Source organism: Cucumis sativus, chromosome 3, assembly GCF_000004075.3.
Source record: "Cucumis sativus cultivar 9930 chromosome 3, Cucumber_9930_V3, whole genome shotgun sequence".
Classification (NCBI taxonomy): Eukaryota; Viridiplantae; Streptophyta; class Magnoliopsida; order Cucurbitales; family Cucurbitaceae; genus Cucumis; species Cucumis sativus.
The window spans coordinates 32,885,343-32,907,180 of record NC_026657.2 but is presented as its reverse complement, the minus strand read 5'-3'; the positions used below and the strand labels follow the sequence as shown (position 1 = coordinate 32,907,180).

General features: G+C 33.4%; 4 protein-coding genes across 5 annotated transcripts; 2 read left to right on the top strand and 2 right to left on the bottom strand.

Moving 5' to 3' along the window:
• Positions 1–174: 174 nt before the first annotated feature.
• Positions 175–3,570, bottom strand: LOC101217960 (pentatricopeptide repeat-containing protein At1g15480, mitochondrial). Its single transcript, XM_004136586.3, has 3 exons — positions 3,393–3,570; positions 2,173–2,704; positions 175–1,620 (listed from the first exon to the last, which is right to left on the bottom strand). Exons 1-3 carry the CDS (start codon positions 3,425–3,427, stop codon positions 367–369), a joined length of 1,821 nt encoding a protein of 606 aa, XP_004136634.1. The 5' UTR covers positions 3,428–3,570; the 3' UTR covers positions 175–366.
• Positions 3,571–7,549: 3,979 nt separating this feature from the next.
• On the top strand, positions 7,550–11,921 carry LOC101213172. 2 transcript variants are annotated; one of them, XM_031882667.1, is made up of 6 exons: positions 7,550–8,450; positions 9,606–9,718; positions 9,800–10,171; positions 10,406–11,008; positions 11,100–11,162; positions 11,489–11,921. In XM_031882667.1, the coding sequence occupies exons 1-6, from the start codon at positions 8,207–8,209 to the stop codon at positions 11,582–11,584; spliced, it is 1,491 nt and encodes a 496-aa protein (XP_031738527.1). In that variant the 5' UTR covers positions 7,550–8,206; the 3' UTR covers positions 11,585–11,921. The 2 variants fall into 2 exon arrangements, with proteins under 2 accessions (XP_031738527.1, XP_004136773.3); XM_004136725.3 differs by having other exon boundaries at positions 7,553–8,450; positions 10,406–11,162.
• Positions 11,922–12,609: 688 nt separating this feature from the next.
• Positions 12,610–13,516, top strand: LOC101218671 (Werner Syndrome-like exonuclease). Its single transcript, XM_011653872.2, has one exon. The coding sequence runs from the start codon at positions 12,659–12,661 to the stop codon at positions 13,286–13,288; it is 630 nt and encodes a 209-aa protein (XP_011652174.1). The 5' UTR covers positions 12,610–12,658; the 3' UTR covers positions 13,289–13,516.
• A 1,244-nt stretch (positions 13,517–14,760) lies between these two features.
• On the bottom strand, positions 14,761–19,384 carry LOC105434992. The gene is made up of 10 exons (XM_011653871.2): positions 19,067–19,384; positions 18,739–18,841; positions 18,271–18,624; positions 18,094–18,172; positions 17,198–17,250; positions 16,945–17,007; positions 16,079–16,795; positions 15,607–15,864; positions 15,263–15,516; positions 14,761–15,190 (listed from the first exon to the last, which is right to left on the bottom strand). Exons 1-10 carry the CDS (start codon positions 19,132–19,134, stop codon positions 14,974–14,976), a joined length of 2,166 nt encoding a protein of 721 aa, XP_011652173.1. The 5' UTR covers positions 19,135–19,384; the 3' UTR covers positions 14,761–14,973.
• Between the last annotated feature and the right edge of the window lie 2,454 nt (positions 19,385–21,838).

Sequence of the window (21,838 nt, the reverse complement as noted above, 5' to 3'; positions counted from 1 at the left end):
CTTTAAACATCAATTACATAAACAACTTTATCACAACATAATATAAATCTAAAGCTTCAAGTTAAATTAAAAAATCCCACCAAATTTTGAAATCAAAACTTCAACATAACGTCAAGTAAGAATGGAAACTCGTTTTTGGAAATCCAACACACAAATAAGTAAAAACATAACAAATAACAAAAATCGACAGATAACATATAAAATTATATACCACAACCCAACTTAGTCCACTTTCAATAATATAAGAGCCATATACTTTCATCTAACAAATCGCAACCACCAGATCAATGAACAAATACCTGATTTGTAACATAAATTTGAAAATCTGGGGTGTTAATACATTCAAAATGAAACAGGTTATATTTCTCAGTCAAGCAAATCTGGCAATGCCGTCTTCCTAAAAGAATCAACTTGAGCTAATTTTCCGGCCAAAGCTTTGTTTGGAAAAAGCTTATCTGCCATCATTCTCTCTCTCATACCATATGCCGGAGTCTTGGAGTTAACATATGCCTGTATTAGAGTTTCAAATTGGTTGAACCAAGGACCGTAACCCGATTGTCTCATCTTATAAAAGATTTTCTCTGCATTGTGAACATCACCCCTCCTTGCGTAGTGATTCATGAGAGTCCTGTATGAGCAATACAATGGCCTCATCTCGTATTTTTTAACAGCCTTAACCAAGAAAGTGTCTGCCTTTTCTACCTCCCCTGCTTCCACATAGAGCTTCACAACTGCATCCCATGCCAACGGATCGATGCTGTAACCGCTTTCCGCCATCTGATTCACCAGTTCCTTGCCCTTTGTCAGCATCTTACAGTCTCCATAAACCTTTATCATGGTACAATAATGTTTTGTGGATATCTTCTTCTTCGGCCATGTTTTAACAACCTTATCAAAAATTTTCTCTGCTTCATGGATGTTCTTCAGCTTTCCCCAAGCAACAATGGCAGCCATACATTCTTCAATATGAGGATTTGCCTCACAGATCTCCCAGAGCCTCCTCACTTCATCTTCCATTTCGAGTTCTCCATAAAGGGGAAGTAAAAGTCTGCATGGCCATCGAGAACCTTTCGAGTTAATTTCTTCCATCTCCTTTAAAGTGGCCTTGGCTTTGTCTTTAAGCCCACAGGAAACATAGTGTTTAGCCAATAGGCAAAGTGCAAAAACATCAAGTTCAATTCCTTCGGCCTTCATTGTATCAACGACTTGTTCCATCCCACTTATGTCTTTAGAAAGGCCTTTAGCATCTATTAAGATTTTGTAAGTAAACGGAGAAGGTTTGACATTTTCCTTCTCCATCAACAACAAAACGTCGGCTATCTTCCTCCTGTCATTCCTCTTGTAAAGAACAAGCACCTGGTTGTAAGCAAATGTTGTCATTGGGAATTCAAGGTCCTTCATTTTGTTGAATACTTCCTCCGCTTTGTTTACATTGTTGGCAGCCACATAGTTAGCTAAAAGAGTTCGGTACATCACCTCCCCCTGGAAGGACTTTGGGATTTTAGCAATGTAACTCTCTGCCTTATGGAGACCTTGTACCTTTGCAATCAAGTCAAGGCGAGAAGCATAATCATTTTCATTAAATTCGAGCTGTCCACTTGCTTCCAACCACTCTGAAAACTGTGAAACCCATACAGAAATGCAACCGATGAGTTCCAGAAATAACAAACGAATGTCTAAAAAAATTTCAGTGACAAAAATTGCATAACTATTTTCATGTCTGTCATAGCATTTAGAGGACCAACAATATATAAATGCGGATCCAAATAAACTGGCAGAAGTTCCACTTCCAATTCTGCCCAACCAACCGAAAATTTGGTAAGAGGCGCCAGTACCATTTGAACGCTGAAGGCCTGTTCAACAATTATGTCGTACAAATATTTGATAATGGTAGTTCTTAAGAATTGATCTTCGTATGCAGGTTTACTGATTAAAAGGCCAACAAAAATATCTCAATTCTCGAAATTATTTTCTGCTGGTTAGACCTTAATACAATTGATTGTTGTACTTTTTAAGAATTGACCAACATTTCTATCCTGTAATAAATTGTGTCAACTAATCACATAAACTTATATAGTGTTCCACAAGTCCCAGGTAGAATGAGATAAATTACGAACCTCAAGTCACACAAATGAAAATCATTGCTAGAAAAGTAACATCCTGTCAATTTACCTGCAAAGCTTTCCCAAACATTCGACGTCTACGAAGACTCATCATGGTCGAAGAGATATCATCCCAACTTAGTTCGTTTCCTTCACTGACCCACTTATCAAGTGCACTGGAGACAGATAAACCTGAAGCATTCCAAATGGCTTTGGTCAGCTCTGAAGGAACCCATTTTGTAAATTTCTTTTCAGCAAGTTCAGTTTCTCCCTCAAGTAAATCCAGTTCATTTTGAGTCCCATCATCAACAACATTGTCATCGTCGTCAACAATTTCTGATCTAGTGGTTGGAAGTGTTTCATCAAGTTCTGAAAACCCATCTTCCTCTCCACTGTTCTCAGCACCAGCTTGCGAAGACAGACCATGACTACTGATATAAATCCCAGAGGACGGCCATGTTGCAAGGTTATTTCTCTCAGAAGAAATGTATCTGTCGGATAAAGTAGCGATGGTTCCAAAACCAGCTACATTTCCTTCCCAAAAATATGGTACCTCTAGTTTTCCAAAGACATATGAAGTTCTTACTCTATACCCTTGATTTCTGAAAAGAGAACAAAAAGATGATACAGATGAGGCCTGAAAATTTAGAGGTATCATAGCTTCCCCAGCACAATATACACGTTCATACATGAAGTATATGTACAAAGAAATACAATCATACAAAAAATGGTCCTTCGGAAGATTCATAGTCATTTAGTTCTGGAAACTGCCAGTGGAAATTTCCATGTCTAGAACATTTCTTTTTATAAGGTTTCATGTTTAGAACATCGGAATAACAAGAAAAATGCCCAAATTATAAGGGTTTCTCATTTTCTTCTCCAGCTTCTTACATCCCAGTTTCAATGTCTACGTTTTTCTATAAATCTAATTGCAATCAGAAGTAAGTTATCCGTAGGAGAAAAAAGAAAATATCAATCAGAAGCAAGGAAGAATCCTGTTAAGGAAAACAGAAACGGAACCCAAAGTTAACTAAAAGAACAGAACAGAACACGCAGAACTCTTGACTTCATTTCCTTCTTTAAGTAGCACCGGAAAGTCGATCAGAAGCAGGCAAGAAGATTGTTGATGCATAGAGACAATGAAAATCAAAACCCATGAAAGGAGTTCAAAAGTTGACAGCCAAAAACGAGATTCAAAGTTTTGATATTGAATGAAGAGTGTAAGGTAGAGAAGCAGAGTGGTGTAGTGTGAAGAAAAGGGGAACAGATAAAGGAAGAGGAGAAGAATACCTGAGAGGAGTAGAAGCTCTACGAAGAGCCCACATGGTGAGATGATATCGAGAGTGGAAAACACAGAAAAGCTCAACAATGAAAGGGAGAGTGAGAGATGAGTTGTTATGGCAGTGTCATGGAGGTCGTTCTTAAACCCTAAAGCCTCTCATGAGTCTAATTTGACGAAAATGCCATATTTCAATACTTTGCCCTCTCTCACTTTTATAACATTTTTTTATTTTATAAAATATTTATAACTTATAACAAAAATTTATCGTTAATAATCGTTTAAATATTATAATAATAAAAAAAACTATCAAATTCAAAATTTGATATAACTTATAAATATTTTAATTTATTTTATTATTTTGAAAAATAACTCTTTCTTTAAACTATATAAAATTATTGTATTTTTTGTGTTAAAAAAAATACTTTAGACTTGACAAATTAAAAAATGTGTTTAATTCTTATTTAATTTGGTTTAAATTATACAAAAATTACGTTAACAATAGTTTTATACATAAAAAGAATTGGATTGTTTAATACTATTACACCAAAATGAAAAAAATATTTATAAATATAACAATATAATTTACAATAGATTGAATTGATTTAAATGCAATAGTTTAATGTGATCTATCTACATTGATTATGTGATCTATCTACGTTGATTATGATATTTTGCTATGTTTATAAGTATTTACAACCGTTTATTTATTTATAATGATTTATAAAAAAATTACAAAAATACATCTATCACTATTTTGTTTTAGAAACAAGTTGAACTTTTGAGAAGGTTTTAAACATATCCTTAAATAAAAAAACACTTCAAATATACATTTTGCTTTTAATATTGTAAACACGAATACTTGTTTAAATATCATTTTAAAGCTTAACAACAGTTAAATTATCACGAAAAAAGTTTTAAAATGATTGATTTAATTTGAAGCTTTAAATATGGATTACATAAATAAGTTTCTTTTCTCATTTATATGTTTTTCTATTTTTTCATTTCACACACCAATTTTATCGTAACATAATATAAATCAAAAACTTCAAGTTAAAATTTAAAACCCCACCAAATTTTAAAATCAAAACTTCCTTAAAGATATAAATTCAATTTAGGATTCCTCAACGCTTCCACATTCTAATTATTCTTTGTATGTTCGTTGTTAACCGGTACACTAGCTAAAAGGAGTTTTTCTCAATGAGATAAACATAATTCAAACTATTAATGTAACTTTTAGAAGTTCATACATTTTCTTGTAATAAGGTATTAATGTCTTGTGTTCATACAGTGTTGATAGTATTTTTAAAAAAAACCAATTGAGTTTATTGGTGTTTTTTAAATATTTGAAAGTTTTAGAAGAACTTGCAACCCAAAATAAAAAATTCGATAACTTTTTTCTACTAGTTCAATAAATAATGTGGATTGAGCCCATCCAACCTCAAACGAAAGAGATTGTGTAATTTATTATTGAGGTAAACTCACTTCGAAGATTTTCTTCCACGTCATGTTCTATAGTTTAGGATTTTTTTTAACTAGTAATGTTTTTTTCCAACTTTATTATAATCATAATGTACATTTGAAATGTTGTTTCCAAATCCTTGTATTTTCAAAATACCGAAATTTAATTTGTTGAAATAAAATTTCGTATTTTAATTGATTTAAGCATGGTATGTATAATTTCTAACAAATTACTATTTTATGCTTTTATCTTGAAAGGCAAACTTGTCTAAGGGTTTTGCTATGTGTTAAAAAATGCTTCTTATAAATGATGACTACTAAACATTCAAAACTAGCTACTTTAAAATGCTTTCATTGCCAACGTTTTTTTTCTTGCATGATCAATCTTGGCCATTAGAGTTTTTGTTGGAGATAATCAATTTCGTAATTGAGAGTGACGGAGTCAGTTGTTAATAACGAAGATAAACATCATATAGTTGGTGATGGTAACCCCTAAAATATGTTGTTGACGATGGAGACTAGTAGATGACAACTATAGTTAATGACAATATATTATAGTAAAACTGAGATAAATGACTAATGAGAGTATTTCGATAATTGATAGATATTTAAAAATTCATTTATCTCTAAATCATCTTTTAAAGTTTGTTTTAATTTTTTATTTGGGTTTTTTTGTATTTCATTTTCTTAGAAATTAGGTCGTTACAAAGTTAAATCAAACCCATTTAAGATTAAAATGAGAAATATAATTTATATTTATTCTAAAAATATAAAAAGATACAAATTTTGTCCACAAATTCCAAAAATGCAACCCTACAAAATACCAAAAATGTAAAAAATTAAAGGAAAAAGAAAGGAGTTGTTCAAAGTTCGCACGCCACCATTCTCTTATCATCAAGTAAAAAAGGAAACTCGTTTTTGGAAAACCAACACACAAATAAGGAAAAACGAAAAAACATAACAAATAACATATAAAATTATATACCCAAATCCAACTTAATTAGTCCTCATTCAATATATTAATATATTGAAAAACAAAAAAACTAATTAATCCTAATTTACTGTTTGTTTAGTTTTTGGATGTTTTTAAATATAGTGAAGCAAACTAATATATTTATAAATTACGAGATTTTACTATATTTATAAATATTTTTAATAAATTTGTTTTTTAAAATAATTTTTTATATTATTATTTGTATATGTAATAGGATGATTTTAGGTTTAGTTTTTGTTTGGTCATTAAATTTTATTGTTTTACGTTTTTAGTATGCCAACTTTAATTTTTGGCATTAACCTTTAATTAATTAATTTTAAATGTTCATGTTGCAAATAATTTTAATTAATATCAGCGTAGTGATAAGAAAAGTGAGTACAAACAAAATTCTAACTGTGATGAAATTAACAAATTTTCAGTTAAAAATCAAAATTTGAAATTTTGACAAATTTTTTAAAGTAAAATGGATTACCTTGGGTCAAAATAGTATTAAAACAATGTATTATTTTGACATTTAAAACTAACTATAAAAAAAATATATAGTACACTATTTATTAAACATAACAATTTGGTTCATGCATGCAATTTTAAAGAAAACGAATCAGTCTCTAATCTTTCTAATTAGTATCAATTTAGTTATGATAACTTACAAACGCAATGATAAGATGACGTTTTGCCATGGTGAGATGACCCTTTGCCATTTAGATATAGGAAAAAAATAGTTAGAGAAAAAGAAAAGGGATTTATTTTCTTCCCATTATTTCCTAGTGCTTCTTAGATTTCATATTGCAATGTTGTAGGAAAGTCTAAAAGAGTTATAAGATTTGGCAATCACACCAATATTTGTTAATGTTGTTTCAAAGTTATCTCAGTACTTGGCTTGTTGTGTTCTTGAGATTTTGGGAAGAAACAAAGCATGTTCATTTAAGACTACTTTTTTTAAAAAAAGTTATTGAGAGTACCTCAATGTTCCTATCCTTCATCGTGATTTTTTGAAATCCTAATTGCTCTCTACATTTTGTAGAAGAACATAAGATAACCTCATTCCTCCACCCCTAAATCACAACCAAAACAAGCTTATTCAATTGAATTTTTATGTGAGCTAAGCAATTGAAAATGCAATAAAAGTTACAGTAGTCACATAATTAATTATTTTCTAAGATGATTAGGATATGGAATGAACAAATTGAACAAAAGGTTTAATGGAATGATGAAGAAGCCCATAGTTATAAGGAAAAACAAAAATAACAACCGAGACAATGGTAAAGGGGTATGAAAATGAGCTTAAGTAATAGTGACATATAGGAAAGATGATGAACGAGTAATAGTGAAATGGAAGTGAAGAATATAAGAAATAAGAAGAAAAAAAAAAGTAAAATAGTCATAATATTATAATTAGATAATCTTTGAAGCAAACATGAATAACTCATTCTACTCCTTCATAATATGAGGGCATTTAAGAGTTTGAATAAAATGGGTTTTTTAGTTTTTGTTTGAAAGTTTAGTGATAAATAGTAATTTTTAAACTTTTTATTAATGGAAGGGAGTAGAGGATGCCACGTGTGCAATAATATTAAACATATATATAAAAAAGAAAAAGACAAAATTTATCACAAAAATAAATAAAAAAATAAAAAAGAAATGGACATTTTTCTTAAGGGAAAAATCTATGATTATTGTCGAAGAAGAAAGGAATGCTTATGCGCCTCACACGGTTTCTTCTTCAACACTCTGAGCTGATTCACTCATTGATTTTTTTTTTCTCTCTCTCTCTATGGATTAAAAAATTAAAAGTGGAAGTAAGAGATCGCCAATCGCCAATCGCCATAACCCATCTTCCACGGCTCTTCATTTAAGTGCGCAATTAGTGCCTTCAATTTACATTTCTCTGTTTTTGCCGCCTCTTCTTCCCTTTTTTGCTTCTACTACTGTCTTGTCAACTTCTTCAATTTCTTTTTTCAAAATTCTTATCAATTTTTTAAAAAAAATAAATTTCGGTAAAGAATACTGATAGATGAATGGTTGATTGATGATAGATAAACCCACCACTATAACCCCATTTAACTTCAAACACTATTCCTGTCATTTGTAGTTGTTGCGCCACTTAAATCCAAACCAAACTACCCCATTTCTCTCTCTCTCTTTTTTTTTTCTCTCGAACCCTAGATTTTCTTTTCAAATTTGCTTCTGGGTTTGTGGTGGATTAGCCCCACGAGGTGGGATTTTGAGCTTTTATCTTGTTGTGTTAGTTATTTTTTGTTCTGGGGTTGATTTGATTTGAATTTGAGCTGTAATGAGTGAAGATAATTCAGACCCAATTGAGGGAAGTGGCAATGAAGATTGTTAATCCATTTCACATGCATTGCTTCTATGGGAAAGAGTGAAGAAGAACAGCCACTGCCGGTTGGAGGGAGCTCCTCTGAGCTTTCTGACCGGAATGTGGAGAACAGATGCGGCGGCGGTGGGTGCTCTGAGATTCGTAGACTGATTGCGGTGAGATGTGTGTTCTTTCTGTTACTATCAGCGGCTGTGTTTCTCTCTGCTATTTTTTGGCTGCCACCGTTCCTATCCTATGGAAATTGGCCGGATCGGCCAGTTGATTCTGCTTATAGAGGTTGGAACCTTCCTCATTTTCTTTGGTTTCATGGCTTTCTTGTTCTGGTTTCTAGGGTTTTGAGTGCTTAGAATTCTGTTGATAGGTATCGGTATTTGTTATTAGATTACCATTCTCTTGTCGCTGTGACTTCTGAGGATATAATCAAGAGTTGGGATACAAATTTTGATTGTTCTGAAGAGTAGGTTGTTTTGGAACTGTTGTTCTTGTGTAGATGGTTTTTTGTGGAAGAATCATAGTTGTGATTTATTTGATTTGATAGCAATGTAAGAAAAGAAATTTGCAATCATGGGGAGATTTGAGACCAAGCTTGATTATGCTCTAGTCTTTCATGACTCAAGAGAAACAGTTGGAAGATTAACTTCAATTGCTCTAAAAATAGAGGTCAAGATGACAAATGACTAAAAAAGCAAGTGGAAGAATTTGTAAAAACCAATTGACCAAGTAATAATAAATAAACAGAAAATTCAACATTGATCCCTGAAACTTGGTGTTCATAAACTTTTAATTTTATCAAAATGTATGTCACAATTTTGACCTTTAGTTAGAATTCCATTGCATTTATCCACTGGGTTTAGAAAAAGAAATGTAAATCTCCCAAACCCACTTATTTTAATGAAATGAAACCCCAACAAACTAAAGCACGAAATCAAGTCTCAGCAAGTCAATGAGAAAGTTTAATTATTGAATAATTCTCTTCAATTTCACTAGTTTCAACAAAAATCTAGCTCTAGGCCTCCTCCAACTTAGACCTGGGACCTCTCATCCGTAAGGCCTCCATGTTGTGTTCTCCCATTTTGTTGAATGTACTTCCTTGCTTCTCATTAAGAAAGATAATAATAAAAAATCCAGCCCTAGTCGATTGAACCGAAATAACTAGAATGTTATTGAAACAGAAAATGAATTGGTTAGTTAGGTCAAGGTTATGACCATTTGTCATCGTTATCCCCACATTGCTTCATTTTTCTGGTGGTATCTATGCATGAAGTGGTTAACAAGTTCCAGTGCTCCAACACAAAAAGCTCAAGGAAACACATAAATAAACACATAGTAATATATTGCAAATTGCAATATACTATTTCTTGTAGTATTTAATTTACTCCACATAAATTATATTATTTTCACTGAAATTATATGATTTTATCTCACTTCCAGATCATGACATAGTAGCGAGTTTTCATGCTTCAAAGCCAGTTCCTTTTCTGCAAAAACATATTTTTGAGCTTGAGGATAACATTTTTGGAGAAATACCCATACCTTCTGTCAAGGTATCCAGTTCTGTTTCCTGTTTTCTCTGGCTTGATAAGTCATATTTTTGGCCGTTTGATCTAATACTCCTTTTGAACCAGGTGGCTATCCTCTCACTACAATCATTAGGTGGACCAAATGTAACAAAAATAGTTTTTGCGGTAGATTCTGATGCCAAGTATTCAAAAATTCCCCCAACATCTCAAAGTTTAATCAAGGAAACCTTTGAAACATTGGTTATAAATGAACCTCCTCTCAGACTGAATGAATCTTTATTTGGCAATACATCCTTATTCGAGGTGTTGAAATTTCCTGGAGGAATAACTATTATTCCTCCTCAGAGTGCATTTCTTCTTCAGACGGCGCAGATCTATTTCAATTTTACGTTAAATTATTCTATATATCAAATTCAAGTGAATTTCGATGATCTTTCCAGCCAGCTGAGGTCGGGATTACGTCTATCTCCTTATGAGGTCCGCAATCTTCCTTACTATCTTTATTCCCATTATTTACATGACTCAGAGAGCTACTCATGGAAGCAACTTTAAACTTCACGAAGTATTGGCTTTGAGTTAAAATGCATAAAGAAAATTAATAGCTAGATTCATGGATGATGAAACTATATTCACTCTCTTGGTTGTTGAATATTCTGATGTATATTGTTTTTAATTGTGTAGATTTGACTGACAGTGTTTTATTTGATGCAGAATTTATATGTTAGCCTATCGAACGAGAGAGGTTCTACAATTGATGCACCCACTGTTGTACAATCATCTGTCCTGATGGCAATTGGGACTAATTTATCTTCATCGAAACAAAGGCTGAAACAGTTGGCTCATACCATCACAAATTCTCATTCAGGAAACCTTGGCCTGAACAACACCGTATTTGGTAAGGTCAAGCAGGTGCGTCTTTCATTTCTAAACCACTCTCTTGGTGGTGGTGGAAATGCACGGTCGCCTTCACCTGCACCTCTGCCTCATTCCCACCACCACCGTCATCATCACCACCACCATCATCACCATCATCACCACCACCACCACCATCATCACCACCACCACCACCGGGACGCTGCATATTCACCAAGTCCTGGAACAGAGGAGCACAAACATGCACCGAAGAACGGGGTCTCATCTGCTCCCGAAGCTGGTTCTTCCCCAATGGAAGGTCCAACTTCAAGAAAAAGAAACTATGAAGCAACCCCACCTGCTTTTCGTTATGGATATAAAAGGTCGTTAACAAAACTCAGGAAACATAATTTAGGCCCCATTCCTTCTCCAAGCAGTTCTCCGTCGTCGCCATACTTACGAGTAGGCCAGCCAGCACCCGTTTCTGATTCTATTTCTGCATCTAGTCCACTGTCAGGTGTAGTTTTATCTAATGTACAGCCTCCAAATACAGGCAGTGGACATGCAGAAAATTTTGAAAGAAGTTCCCCTTCAGTCTTACCACCACAATTTTCTTGTGAGTATCTGTCATCCCTTCTTTCTCACATTATTTCACAGCTCATTCTTATTGACTTTCTTTTCCCCAAGAAACTTCTCCTTTTGATTTTTTAACTGTGGTTAGTATGATTGCGGTTGGCCTATAGGGGAATTATATATATGGTTTTAGTTAAGAGTAAGGGTTACCTTATGAGATTGGAGTGTTAGGCATATGTTAATTGAGTTAGATTTGAACCTCTAGCATCTTAGTTTGACTACACCAAGAGTTGTAATGTTGGCAATTTTTGTTTTCTTATTCATGGAGGTAAGATTGATTATGTTGTAATCTAACATGCTCGTTCCCAGCTACTGCAGGTGTTCGTGTTTATACTATTCAATGGACACTTGCGCTATTTCTACTCATATGGCATGTATAACCAAGGAGATAAAACCTACATGTAACATGCATATTTCGGGATGACCTCATAATTCAAATTAGAGTTGCGGTAGCAAGACCGACGCAAAGGCGTGCTCCTGCTAGAGTTGATAAAATGATGTTTCCATGTATGTAAATACCAGATGAAGGAAGTTGGGAGATGCATTTTTCTAGGTCAAAGTCACAGAGGTGGCAGGCCTTTTGTAATTGTGTATTGTGTTTGTCTTCTCCACAAAATGTGAGGAGGGAAGAAATCAGCTAAATGCGTCTCATTTTGTTTTGTTCTCTACTTATAATTGTTATTAAGGTCAATCAAGCAATTACAATTTTTTTACAATGCACAAAAAAGCCTCATTTAAGCTACTTAGTTTCTTAGTATGTGGTCTTTTTTTATTCATTTTATTTTCATAATAATACCAACAAAAAAAAAAAGTATATAACAAAATTTAAATGACATAATTAGTGAATTAATGAATCACATTCCATAGTCTTGGTATGACTTTTCTTCTATTTTTAGAAGAAGAAAAGAAACAAAATGACATAATTACTAATTTTTTTATTGAATCAAATTCTTCATATTGCATTCATTAATTATGTGGCATTACTATTGTTCAAAGTTAGTTACTTTATTGCTTACCCTTTGAATTTCTTAGCTTTTCCTTGTAAGAAATGGGATGGATATATATATTTCTTTCAAGAGAATTGGAGTGGACTTTATTAGGAATTTTGACTCTCACGTCATTTGAAAATGGATGGACATTATAGTCCAACGAGGAGAAAATTTTTAATTTTGTTGAAATAGACGTTTAAAGGGTGTTCAAAAAATTCGATAATTCGATAATCCGATAATTCGATAATCCGATAATCCGAGTAACCTAACCTAAGGCAATCCAACGGTGAAATTATACATTATTATTATTGTATATCTTTTGGGACGTGTCGGTATCCTCCTTACGGTTGGAGGGAATCCGGAGGGAAGGCATTTGAAAATAGGGAGGGTATTTTAGTAAAATAAAAACAATTAGGCAATATTTAAATAAAATTTGGAGTTCATAAAGCATTCAGCCTTTTACCTGCTTTAGTCTTTGAAGTTCTCAGCAATGGCGATCACCATTGTTGACCATGAAGTTCCCTCAGATTCCCACAATTACTTCGACATAACCTTCGACACTGACGAGCCAATTCTCACTCTTCTCACCACTTCACCATCCATGGTAGACGGTTGGATTTCACAAACCCTCGCCATTCAAACTCCACCTCTCCTCGTCGGCCTCGACATCGAATGGCGCCCTAACAATCGCTCCTACGACAATCCTGTTGCCACCTTACAACTCTGCATCGGCCGCCGCTGCCTGATCTTGCAATTGCTTCACATGCCAGAGATCCCTAAATCTCTGTTCGAGTTTTTGGAAAACGAATCATTCACATTCGTAGGAGTGGGAATCGACGAAGATGCGGAAAAGCTAAACTGTGACTACGGATTGAAAGTGGGGAAGAGAATGGATCTGAGGGATTTGGCTGAGAGTGTAACGGGAAGAGGAGAATTGAAAAATGCGGGGTTGAAGAGATTGGGGAAAGAAGTGTTGGGGAAAGAGATTCATAAACCGAAGAGTGTGACGATGAGTAGATGGGATCAAGAATGGCTTACGCTTAATCAGGTGAAGTATGCTTGTATTGATGCGTTTTTCTCGTTTGAGATTGGAAAGTTTTTGCAATCTGCATCCTATTGAAAGGGGAATTTGGGGATTTTTCTTTCTTCTTTTTTTAAGGTTTAAGGGTTATTTGTTTGTTTTGGCTGCTTGATGGATGTGTTCTTAGCTTGGCTATGGTGTTTTTCTTTGCAAATCAAAACTTCGTGGAAATTTGGATGGATTGGATGATAATTTGCTCTTTACTTTACCAAACTTGGATCTCAATTTTAGAATTTACTGTGGTGGAGATCAAATGGTTTGTGATTAGTATGTAAACTATATTGAACATGGATGAAAGTTCATATAATTGATATACAACTTTCTAACTCCATCATATTGTACAAAAGCTTTAATAATCTAGAAATGATGGTTTTTTTTAAGTATAAGTGATCCCTAAGGCTAAGATAATGCAAAAAGAATTTTCAACTTAAATACATGATTCAATGGAACAAGTGAGTATTTATGTTATTATTCAAATATGTTTTATGTTAGAGGAATTTACCTAAATAGAATAAAATAAAAAGAAATTGAATTTTAAAACTTATACAATCAATATAATCTAGAGAATATGGTAAGTTGGATGGATCCATCCTAAATTTTAATTTCCAAAGTTTAAAAATATATTTACAACTCTGAAGTGGTTTTTGCAATTTGTTTTTTTTTTTTAATTCAATCAAATATCATAGATTTAAACAATAAATAACTTGATCGCTTTAGTATATTGGTGATCTATAGTGATATTAGATGATGTGAATATTAGTTTGAGACGTCTAAAATTATATCCGTATATATGAACTTGTGCTCTTACATAAAGTACCGGTTCTACCATTGTCTTCACTAAAATAGTCACTAAAGGTGGACATTAAAATCGATCATTAGAAAAGTTTGCTATTTTAACCAATAATTAGCCGTAAATAACGTTACTATAGTTACTAAATAAGCTTAAAATATAAGCCCATAAACCCTAGAGGAGACATGCATGATGAAGACTTCATTATCTCCTCTTTAATGCACATGACGACCCGGAGGAGACAGGCAGAGAACACTCCACATCTTCAAAGAGCAAATCTCCCGATTGTTTAGTCTACCACTGCTGCATGCCTACACCAATGACAATTCTAATTGGTTGCTGCAGAACATCAGCATCCAATATCAGAAAACAGATTCAAATTTATCTAAATGGTTAATGAGTGTTTTCCTTTTTATCTATTTTTTTTTTTAAAATTATTGCTTGATTGGTATATTAGATGAATCAGAAGACTATGATTCTAATTTAGTTTGCCAAGATGGTGTCAAGATCGAGCTATGACGATACAACCCTAAGTAAGGTATTTTGCAAATGTGTACCTATGTTTTTGGAAAGAATGTGTACATGTATAACACTAATATGATATATTCAACATCTATTAAATAAAAATTAATTATTTGAATGGGTAATAATATAGTTGTTTTTTTTTTAAAAAAATATTTAGTTATATATAAATAATTTATGTTTAGAAGTAAATTAAAAATACTCCAACAAGGAACCTTTGATCCTTTTTCACAACTTTACTTCAACAACGTTTTAAATCTACAATGGAAAGATAGCAAAATTGCCAAAAAAAAAAAACAATCTCTTACTACAACTAAATCTTAAATCTACAATAGAAAGATAGCAAATTTGTAAAAAAGAACTACATGGTGATCATATAGTATATAGATTTGGTTCAAAATAAAGGGAGGGGTTAGGCGGCGACAACAGAGTCCTCCCAAGACCCATATCGAGCACTGAAGCTTCCCCCACCCGCACGTCGAACATACTCAGATAGCACAGAGCGAGCACATTCATCCCATGCCCTTGCATAATCTTCAAGAGACACACATTCCGGAGCAGTGCGAAGGAATGCACGTAACATCGATATTGCACCGTTCGACAGGTTTCTACTTTCTTCGTCCACGTTGCTATAGAAATGTATGAAAGAACTTCAGTGAAAGGTACAAGAAAACTACTCATATACAAGAGTCAGTCGTTACCTGGAGGACAAGTCGAATTTGCTTAGAAATACGGGATAGTCTTCAGGATAATCAAGAGGTACAAGCAGCTTCATAGTAAGCACGGGCAGTTTCACAGAATTTGTACCATCACTTACAGCACTATAGGAGTATCGAAGAACCGTACCCGCATTGGCTAATCGTTGATTGAGGTTCTCGTCCAAATCTAGTTCCAAGACTGTTTCGATGAACTGCTTGTTTATGTTTCTCATTTCTTCTAAGAGGGAAGAATCAGACTGCATGATTGTCAGTAGAGAAATGAAAATTTGTAAGAAAAATGCATAGAAATACAGTTCCAACGAGACTAGATAAAGATGATGCCATACCAGTTTCTTGAGTTTCTTTGTTCTTGATGTAACTGTTTCTTCAGATCCAAGAATCTCACTGCTAGGCGATGGTATGTTGTTTAAGGCCATTGCGTTTATTTTGCGCTTCATATTATTTGAGGAACCAAATCCGTCTATCAACCTTAAATTTGTTACCTTTGCACGACACTGGGGATCTATTATCGCGTCTTCCATATACCCAACTGAAGTTATTCCCGACACAGCTGCTCTGAGTGCTTCCTCTGATGATGACCCAACCTGCATATTTTGTTATGTCTCATAATAAACTAATTGTAAGTGCCAAAGGAAAAGAAGAATGAAATTATCATCCTAGAGAAATCCAATAGATTGGACAAATGCAAACACATTCTGTCAGTTGATATTTGAAATAATTGGACAAATGCAAACACATTCCTGTCAGTAGTTGATATTTGAAATATGCATTTCATTTGATATTCTTGCATAGACTTACCGCTTTAAGTAAGCGATTATGAGCCTGATACGTTGACAGTTGCCCATTGATTCCAAGACTAGTAGGTTCAGCGATCATTTCTGCTTTGGAATGAAGTAACTGATATGGGTTACAATGTGGACGGAAATGAAAGTTCGAACTTGAATGGTAAGTAACATTTGGAGAGATTTTTTCAAGTCCAACTATAGAGGAAGATGGAGGTGGAGAAGCTCTTCCATGCAATGGATAAGTACAAGGATTTGTTGGACGAGGTCGCTCAGCAACATGGGAAAAGTTTGAGTTCAAATGAGGATTCAAAGAGATTCCTGATCTATAAGTAAATGGAGTGTTTCCTGAACCATGAATCCATTGGGGATGTAATTTTGACCTTATGGATCCTATTTCTTGTGGTGCTACGGAAGAACTACCAGAGCCAGTTGTAGTTCGGATCACTGATTGACAATGGAGTTTCACATTATCACCACTTTGCTGAACTGGATGGTTTATGCGAGATCCACTAAGGCCAGGCTGGCCATCATGTAGGGACGACGGCTTATTAACAACATTGATATTGCTCTTAATTGTGTTCCCACTTTGCTCAATATATTGCAAACATCGAATAAACTTCTCCTTGGTGTAAGAAGCAATGATTTTCTCCTTAGACGATTGGAAAAACCTCAGAATTCTTTCGATTGTCTTCCCAAGCCCTCTCCTGTGTAGGCCCTCTTGGTGTACAACCTACAAAATTAAGAACCGTTAAGAAATGTGACAGAAGAGAGTTTAAGGATAATAAGAAATATGACAGAAGAGAGTTTCATGAGATAAGTCGGATAAAGATCAATGAATATGGTTTCCCCTGAAGTACTTATTTAAAGTCAGTTTATTACCTTTCGAAAGGGTTCATATGCCTTAATAAAATAAGGCAAGAACGTCTTCTTGAGCTGTTCCATCTGGCAAGGAAAAGGTGGCTTTAACACTTTATTAATATATATATAATGTCTTCTTGATTTGTTTTTTTTCTTTTCTATTTCTCTTTCCCTTTCTCTTCCTTGTTACTCTTACCCTGGTCATCTTCAACGGCTGCCAATATTTTTCCACCTCCTTTCCCATTTTTCACTCATATTCATAACTAAAAATTACCTCAGCAAAAGCAGCATCATGCCAAACTTCTGAATTTGGAATTCTTTCTGGATCTATGTAACAAAAAGAAAAATAAGCAGACTACCGCAGTAATGGTTCCAAATATTCGCTAATAAAGTAGATTGAGCTCCATGTTTCTAAACATAAGTCATGCAGGCAGAGTATCCATCTTCACTATATAATGATTTTGCCGGCTCTCATTTTTAGAGGTAAAACATATAATTTCGTTTGCACAAATACACATTTCTCAAAAAGTTTATCAAAAAATAATTTCCAGAAAGATTGTATTTTGTTTTTCAAACGTAGCTATCAAAAGCCAAGTAGAAAAGTGACAGAAAAATATATTTCTTAGAATACAAGAACTTTAAGAAACAAAAGAATCTAAACACTTTCTTAAAAACATCATAAATTCAAAAGGCAAATGAAAGATACAAGTTGTTAAAATTAAATCCACAATCTATATATGGCTAAAAATTATAGTGTTTGAAAATAGGAACTCTACTAGCCCACCCATTACCCGTGTATAAGAGGAGGGGTAAAAAGGGAAATTCTACATGGACAACATGTTAGTTAGGGTTGGTTATCTTATTTGTTTATGTGTTTTGTATGAACCTGTGTTCATTGGGGAGAGTACAGCCCTCTTATTTGGCTTGAAGAACTATTTTGTAGTATTGATTGAATACAATACAATAGTTTCGGGACTATTTTGTAGTATTGATTGAATCCAATACAATAGTTTCCAGACTACTTTGTAGTATTGATTGAATCCAATACAATAGTTTCCGGACTACTTTGTAGTATTGTTTGAATCCAATACAATAGTTTCCTCCCAGATTTCCTGCTAGTTGTTATTATCATCGCAGGTGATTTGAAGCTTAGCATCTACAAAAACTTACCTGCAGAAGCTCCACTCATGGAGTGTTGCTTACGCTGCTCGGAGGATTTGGAGGCCATAAAACCTTCGCTATCCACTTCCTGTTATGTTACATACAGTTTCAATTTCATAACACAATATATCTAATTTAGATGTACCAGCAAACTGCCCATTTACACATCTAGACACAATTCAATACCTTTTTAACTTGAGTGGTCAAGTTCACAAAGTTAGGATGTTGCGTGAACATTTCTGAGGACAGATGAATTCCAGTATCTTGTCTCGGGAAACCCTGGGGTCTGCACTGTGAATTTGATGTATTTTGTGGACTAGCACCGCTTTGATTCTGCATCGCAAATTGTTGATGTGCCTGTCTCACATTTGGATGTTGTCTATGTAGCTGTGGCGTTCGCTGAATATGTTGCAGCAAAAGTGACTTAGCCTCTGCTGGCTGATGATATTGCGGATAAACCACTACTGCTTGACCGCTTGAACTCCCCTGGTGATTTTCTCTCTTAATCATCTTTCCAGTTCCAGTAGACAAATATTCTTCCTGAGAAGCATAAGCAGATTAGATCACAAATATTGGAAAGTACACAATAAAACACAAATGCACGAAAAACATCAGTTTCATATTAGAAAACATTGAAAAATTCACTAATAATACCTTAGATTTGGCAGTACTAAACAAGTTCATCTCATGTTTCCTCGCACGGTCACTAATTAGTTTCACATTCAACTCAGAAGGCTGTTCCTTCAACATCATATATCTGCAATATCATACTATTATCAATAAAATCCACAAATTCATAATTCAAGAAATCAATGGAAATCGAGTAAAACTCAAGCAATAATGCACGAAATTTTCAATTCAACAACGAAATTAGAAAAAAAAAAGGCAACAAAGTAATCGTAATCAAACATCAATAAGCAGCACTTAAAAAGTCTAAAATAAATAAATAAATAAAGCAGAGTACAAGTTTAGGAAATATTACATTGAACGAACAATTTGCTGTCTAGTTTCTTGAGTTATTTCCGTCCTCCAATCAGTTGGAGTAGCCATACTAGCTTTCTTGTCCAGTAAGCAAACAGAAAGAAAAAAAAGAAAAAAAAAAAAAACCCTACATAATCAGAGAGGAAGGTAGAATCAAGGGATGGAGTGATTGAAGGAAGTGAAGAGAGAAGGATATGAGAAAAAGAGTGAGAAATAGAATGGAGATGGAGAGAGGGAAAGAGAGGGAAAGAAGAGGAAAACGGAGAGTTTGAAAGAAGTGAGTAGTAGAAGCAGTTTCTTCTTTTGGGTTTAGGGGGAGACGAAAGATTCAAATGTTGAAACTTACGTAACCGACTAGAAAGGAAGGAAAACAAGCAATTCCAATTCCAATTCCCCATTGGTGATGACGTGGCATGGGGGTGGGGGGGTGCTACCCTATTATTTCACGTTGATTATTTTTCTCCTCCTTCTTTCCTCTTCCTTTTTGGAAATACATTTATTTGTCTACTCTCACTAAATTATGATAAATTTACCAAAATTATAATTATGTTTAATTCCCAGTTCAACCCATACGATAGAAAAAAGTCCAAATATATTCGGGGATTAAGCAAAAATAAAACAACACACCCACACACAATCATTTACAATATCGATCCATAGTCTTTTTTTCCTAACTAATTTAACAATAATATTTCAAGAAGAAGATTAACCCTAGTTTACTTCTTTCATAAGAAATTACGAACGCGGGTGATTTTGCAATCTTGGTGATTATTGATTATTCTGTTTGTTTGAAACTTTGAAGCCCATTATCACATATTGCAATCTTACACCGAGCAATTTTCAGCAGTGGGTTGAGTGCATTACGTTGATGAGATCTCATAAAATCATTTGGTCGGTGTAGACTAATAATTGGTTCAAAATAATTCTGTATTTATACGTTCACTAAGGTATACATATTGGGTTGGACAATTTTGTTTGAAATTTTGTTAGTAATACAACTTTTAAATAATTCCATTACTAAAAAGGAGTTAATTTTATTTTAATACGTGTGCTTATTAATTTAGGATTTCATCAATCCTAGAATTGGCGATAATTTAGGATACAGAGCGACGAACGTTAGAATTGATCACCCGTACAATTGGCTATTTAATATCTTAACTCCTTCCCACACTAAACCAATTTAATTTATGTTAATTGTTGTTTATTAAAAAAAAAAATTGTATCTTACATCAAATGTTACAGATAACTAAGTTTTAACTTAATAAAAATTGTGAATGATATATATTTTTTTTTGTAAAATTACATTATATTTAAGTGAATAATAAACGATTTTTAAACGATTGTAATGTAAAATTACATTATATAAAAAATATTTACAATATAGAATTATTTTGAAAAAGAAAAAAACATGAAATAAAAAAAATACTCAATCTAAACATCCTGTACCAAGTATAATATACGGTTTTGTACATGTTTAAACATTCTTGTATCAAAATGAAACAATCGTGTATGTTTGTATCTAGTCTAAACAATTTTGTTAAATGATCTATTACTACTAATCGTGATTTATCTCTGTTTAGGTCTAATCGATATTGATACACGATCGTTAAAATTCTACTATCATTTTAAATATTGTATTAATATTGTTTAGATCTTACATCTAGAAGAGACGGTTTGAAAACGATAGACGAAAAAAAGAAGAAATTCTTGAAGAAAATAATTTTAAAGAAGAAGAGAAAGAGTTGAAAAATTGCCCTGCAATAATTGAAATTCAACCTGGTAAATATGAAATTTATGAAAAAATAATTATAATAGATAATAGATGTATGTAAATATATTGTTCCTAACTTTACCCAATCCTAACAAGCTAATCCACACGATTCTATTGAAGATATACATCCATCTCTCTTTCCAACAAACTAATCCACACCATGGGGAAAATTGTCTACTGAAATGAAGAACTTTGAAGTTATTGACACGACTGGGAAATTGGGCTTCCACCCCTTGTTATTGGTAAACCAATTTTTCTAAACTTGTAATCTCTAGTTTACCAATTTGAAAGATTTTTCTTTCTTTGATTTTGATAAGGTTAAAATAATAATCGAATCATTTTCTTCCATAACTAACATAATACAACTTAAATACGTACCTAAGGTAAGAACTTTGTCTACTTTAATTATATTTAAATTATTAAATTGTTTCTAAAAATACCCATCTTTAATAACTTCCATTTTTCATGTGGTGATGTGGAGCAAAATATATCGTAAACCTAATATACTACTTGCTTGAAATATTGAGTACACGGCTTTATTATGCGATTGAATAGTTATGGCTTGAGTAGCTTTCCCGAAGAAGCATGGTGCAAGAGCGTAGGTGATCATGGTGATTAGGAATAAGAGGTGTGCCCAATATCAAGTGAAGATAAGGGGTGATAGGCCTCTTAGTATTCACTCTCTATTCTTGTCAATAACTATTAAGAAAACACATTCCAAGTTACTATCTATTGTATATTTAACTTTTTTTTTTTTTTTGTCCCTCATGGATATGACAAGTTGGCTTTTAGTGATTTTTTTTTAAAATGAAAAAAACAATCAAGAGATAAACCATAAAACAAAAGAAAAAAGACTTTCCAACAAGGTTGAGGGAAACCAAATGTGTAGATTCTTCCAAAACTAGGAAACTAAATTGAAAATTTCTCATTGGGTTTTGTTTGAAAAATAACCCCATTCAAATTCTCAACAGTAGAAATAATTAACAAAGATTTGATTAAAAT

Excerpts from the sequence above, each read along its gene's own strand:
- LOC101217960 (XM_004136586.3), bottom strand. The coding sequence starts at position 3,427 with ATGTGGGCTCTTCGTAGAGCTTCTACTCCTCTCAG. Across the intron at positions 2,705-3,392 it reads AGAGCTTCTACTCCTCTCAG|AAATCAAGGGTATAGAGTAA; the intron begins GTATTCTTCTCC and ends TTCTCTTTTCAG. Across the intron at positions 1,621-2,172 it reads TGTTTGGGAAAGCTTTGCAG|TTTTCAGAGTGGTTGGAAGC; the intron begins GTAAATTGACAG and ends TGGGTTTCACAG.
- LOC101213172 (XM_004136725.3), top strand. The coding sequence starts at position 8,207 with ATGGGAAAGAGTGAAGAAGAACAGCCACTGCCGGTTGGAGGGAGCTCC. Across the intron at positions 9,719-9,799 it reads TACCCATACCTTCTGTCAAG|GTGGCTATCCTCTCACTACA; the intron begins GTATCCAGTTCT and ends CTTTTGAACCAG. Across the intron at positions 10,172-10,405 it reads TACGTCTATCTCCTTATGAG|AATTTATATGTTAGCCTATC; the intron begins GTCCGCAATCTT and ends TATTTGATGCAG.
- LOC101218671 (XM_011653872.2), top strand. The coding sequence starts at position 12,659 with ATGGCGATCACCATTGTTGACCATGAAGTTCCCTCAGATTCCCACAAT.
- LOC105434992 (XM_011653871.2), bottom strand. The coding sequence starts at position 19,134 with ATGGCTACTCCAACTGATTGGAGGACGGAAATAACTCAAGAAACTAGA. Across the intron at positions 15,865-16,078 it reads ATAATCGCTTACTTAAAGCG|GTTGGGTCATCATCAGAGGA; the intron begins GTAAGTCTATGC and ends CAAAATATGCAG. Across the intron at positions 15,191-15,262 it reads AAATTCGACTTGTCCTCCAG|CAACGTGGACGAAGAAAGTA; the intron begins GTAACGACTGAC and ends ACATTTCTATAG.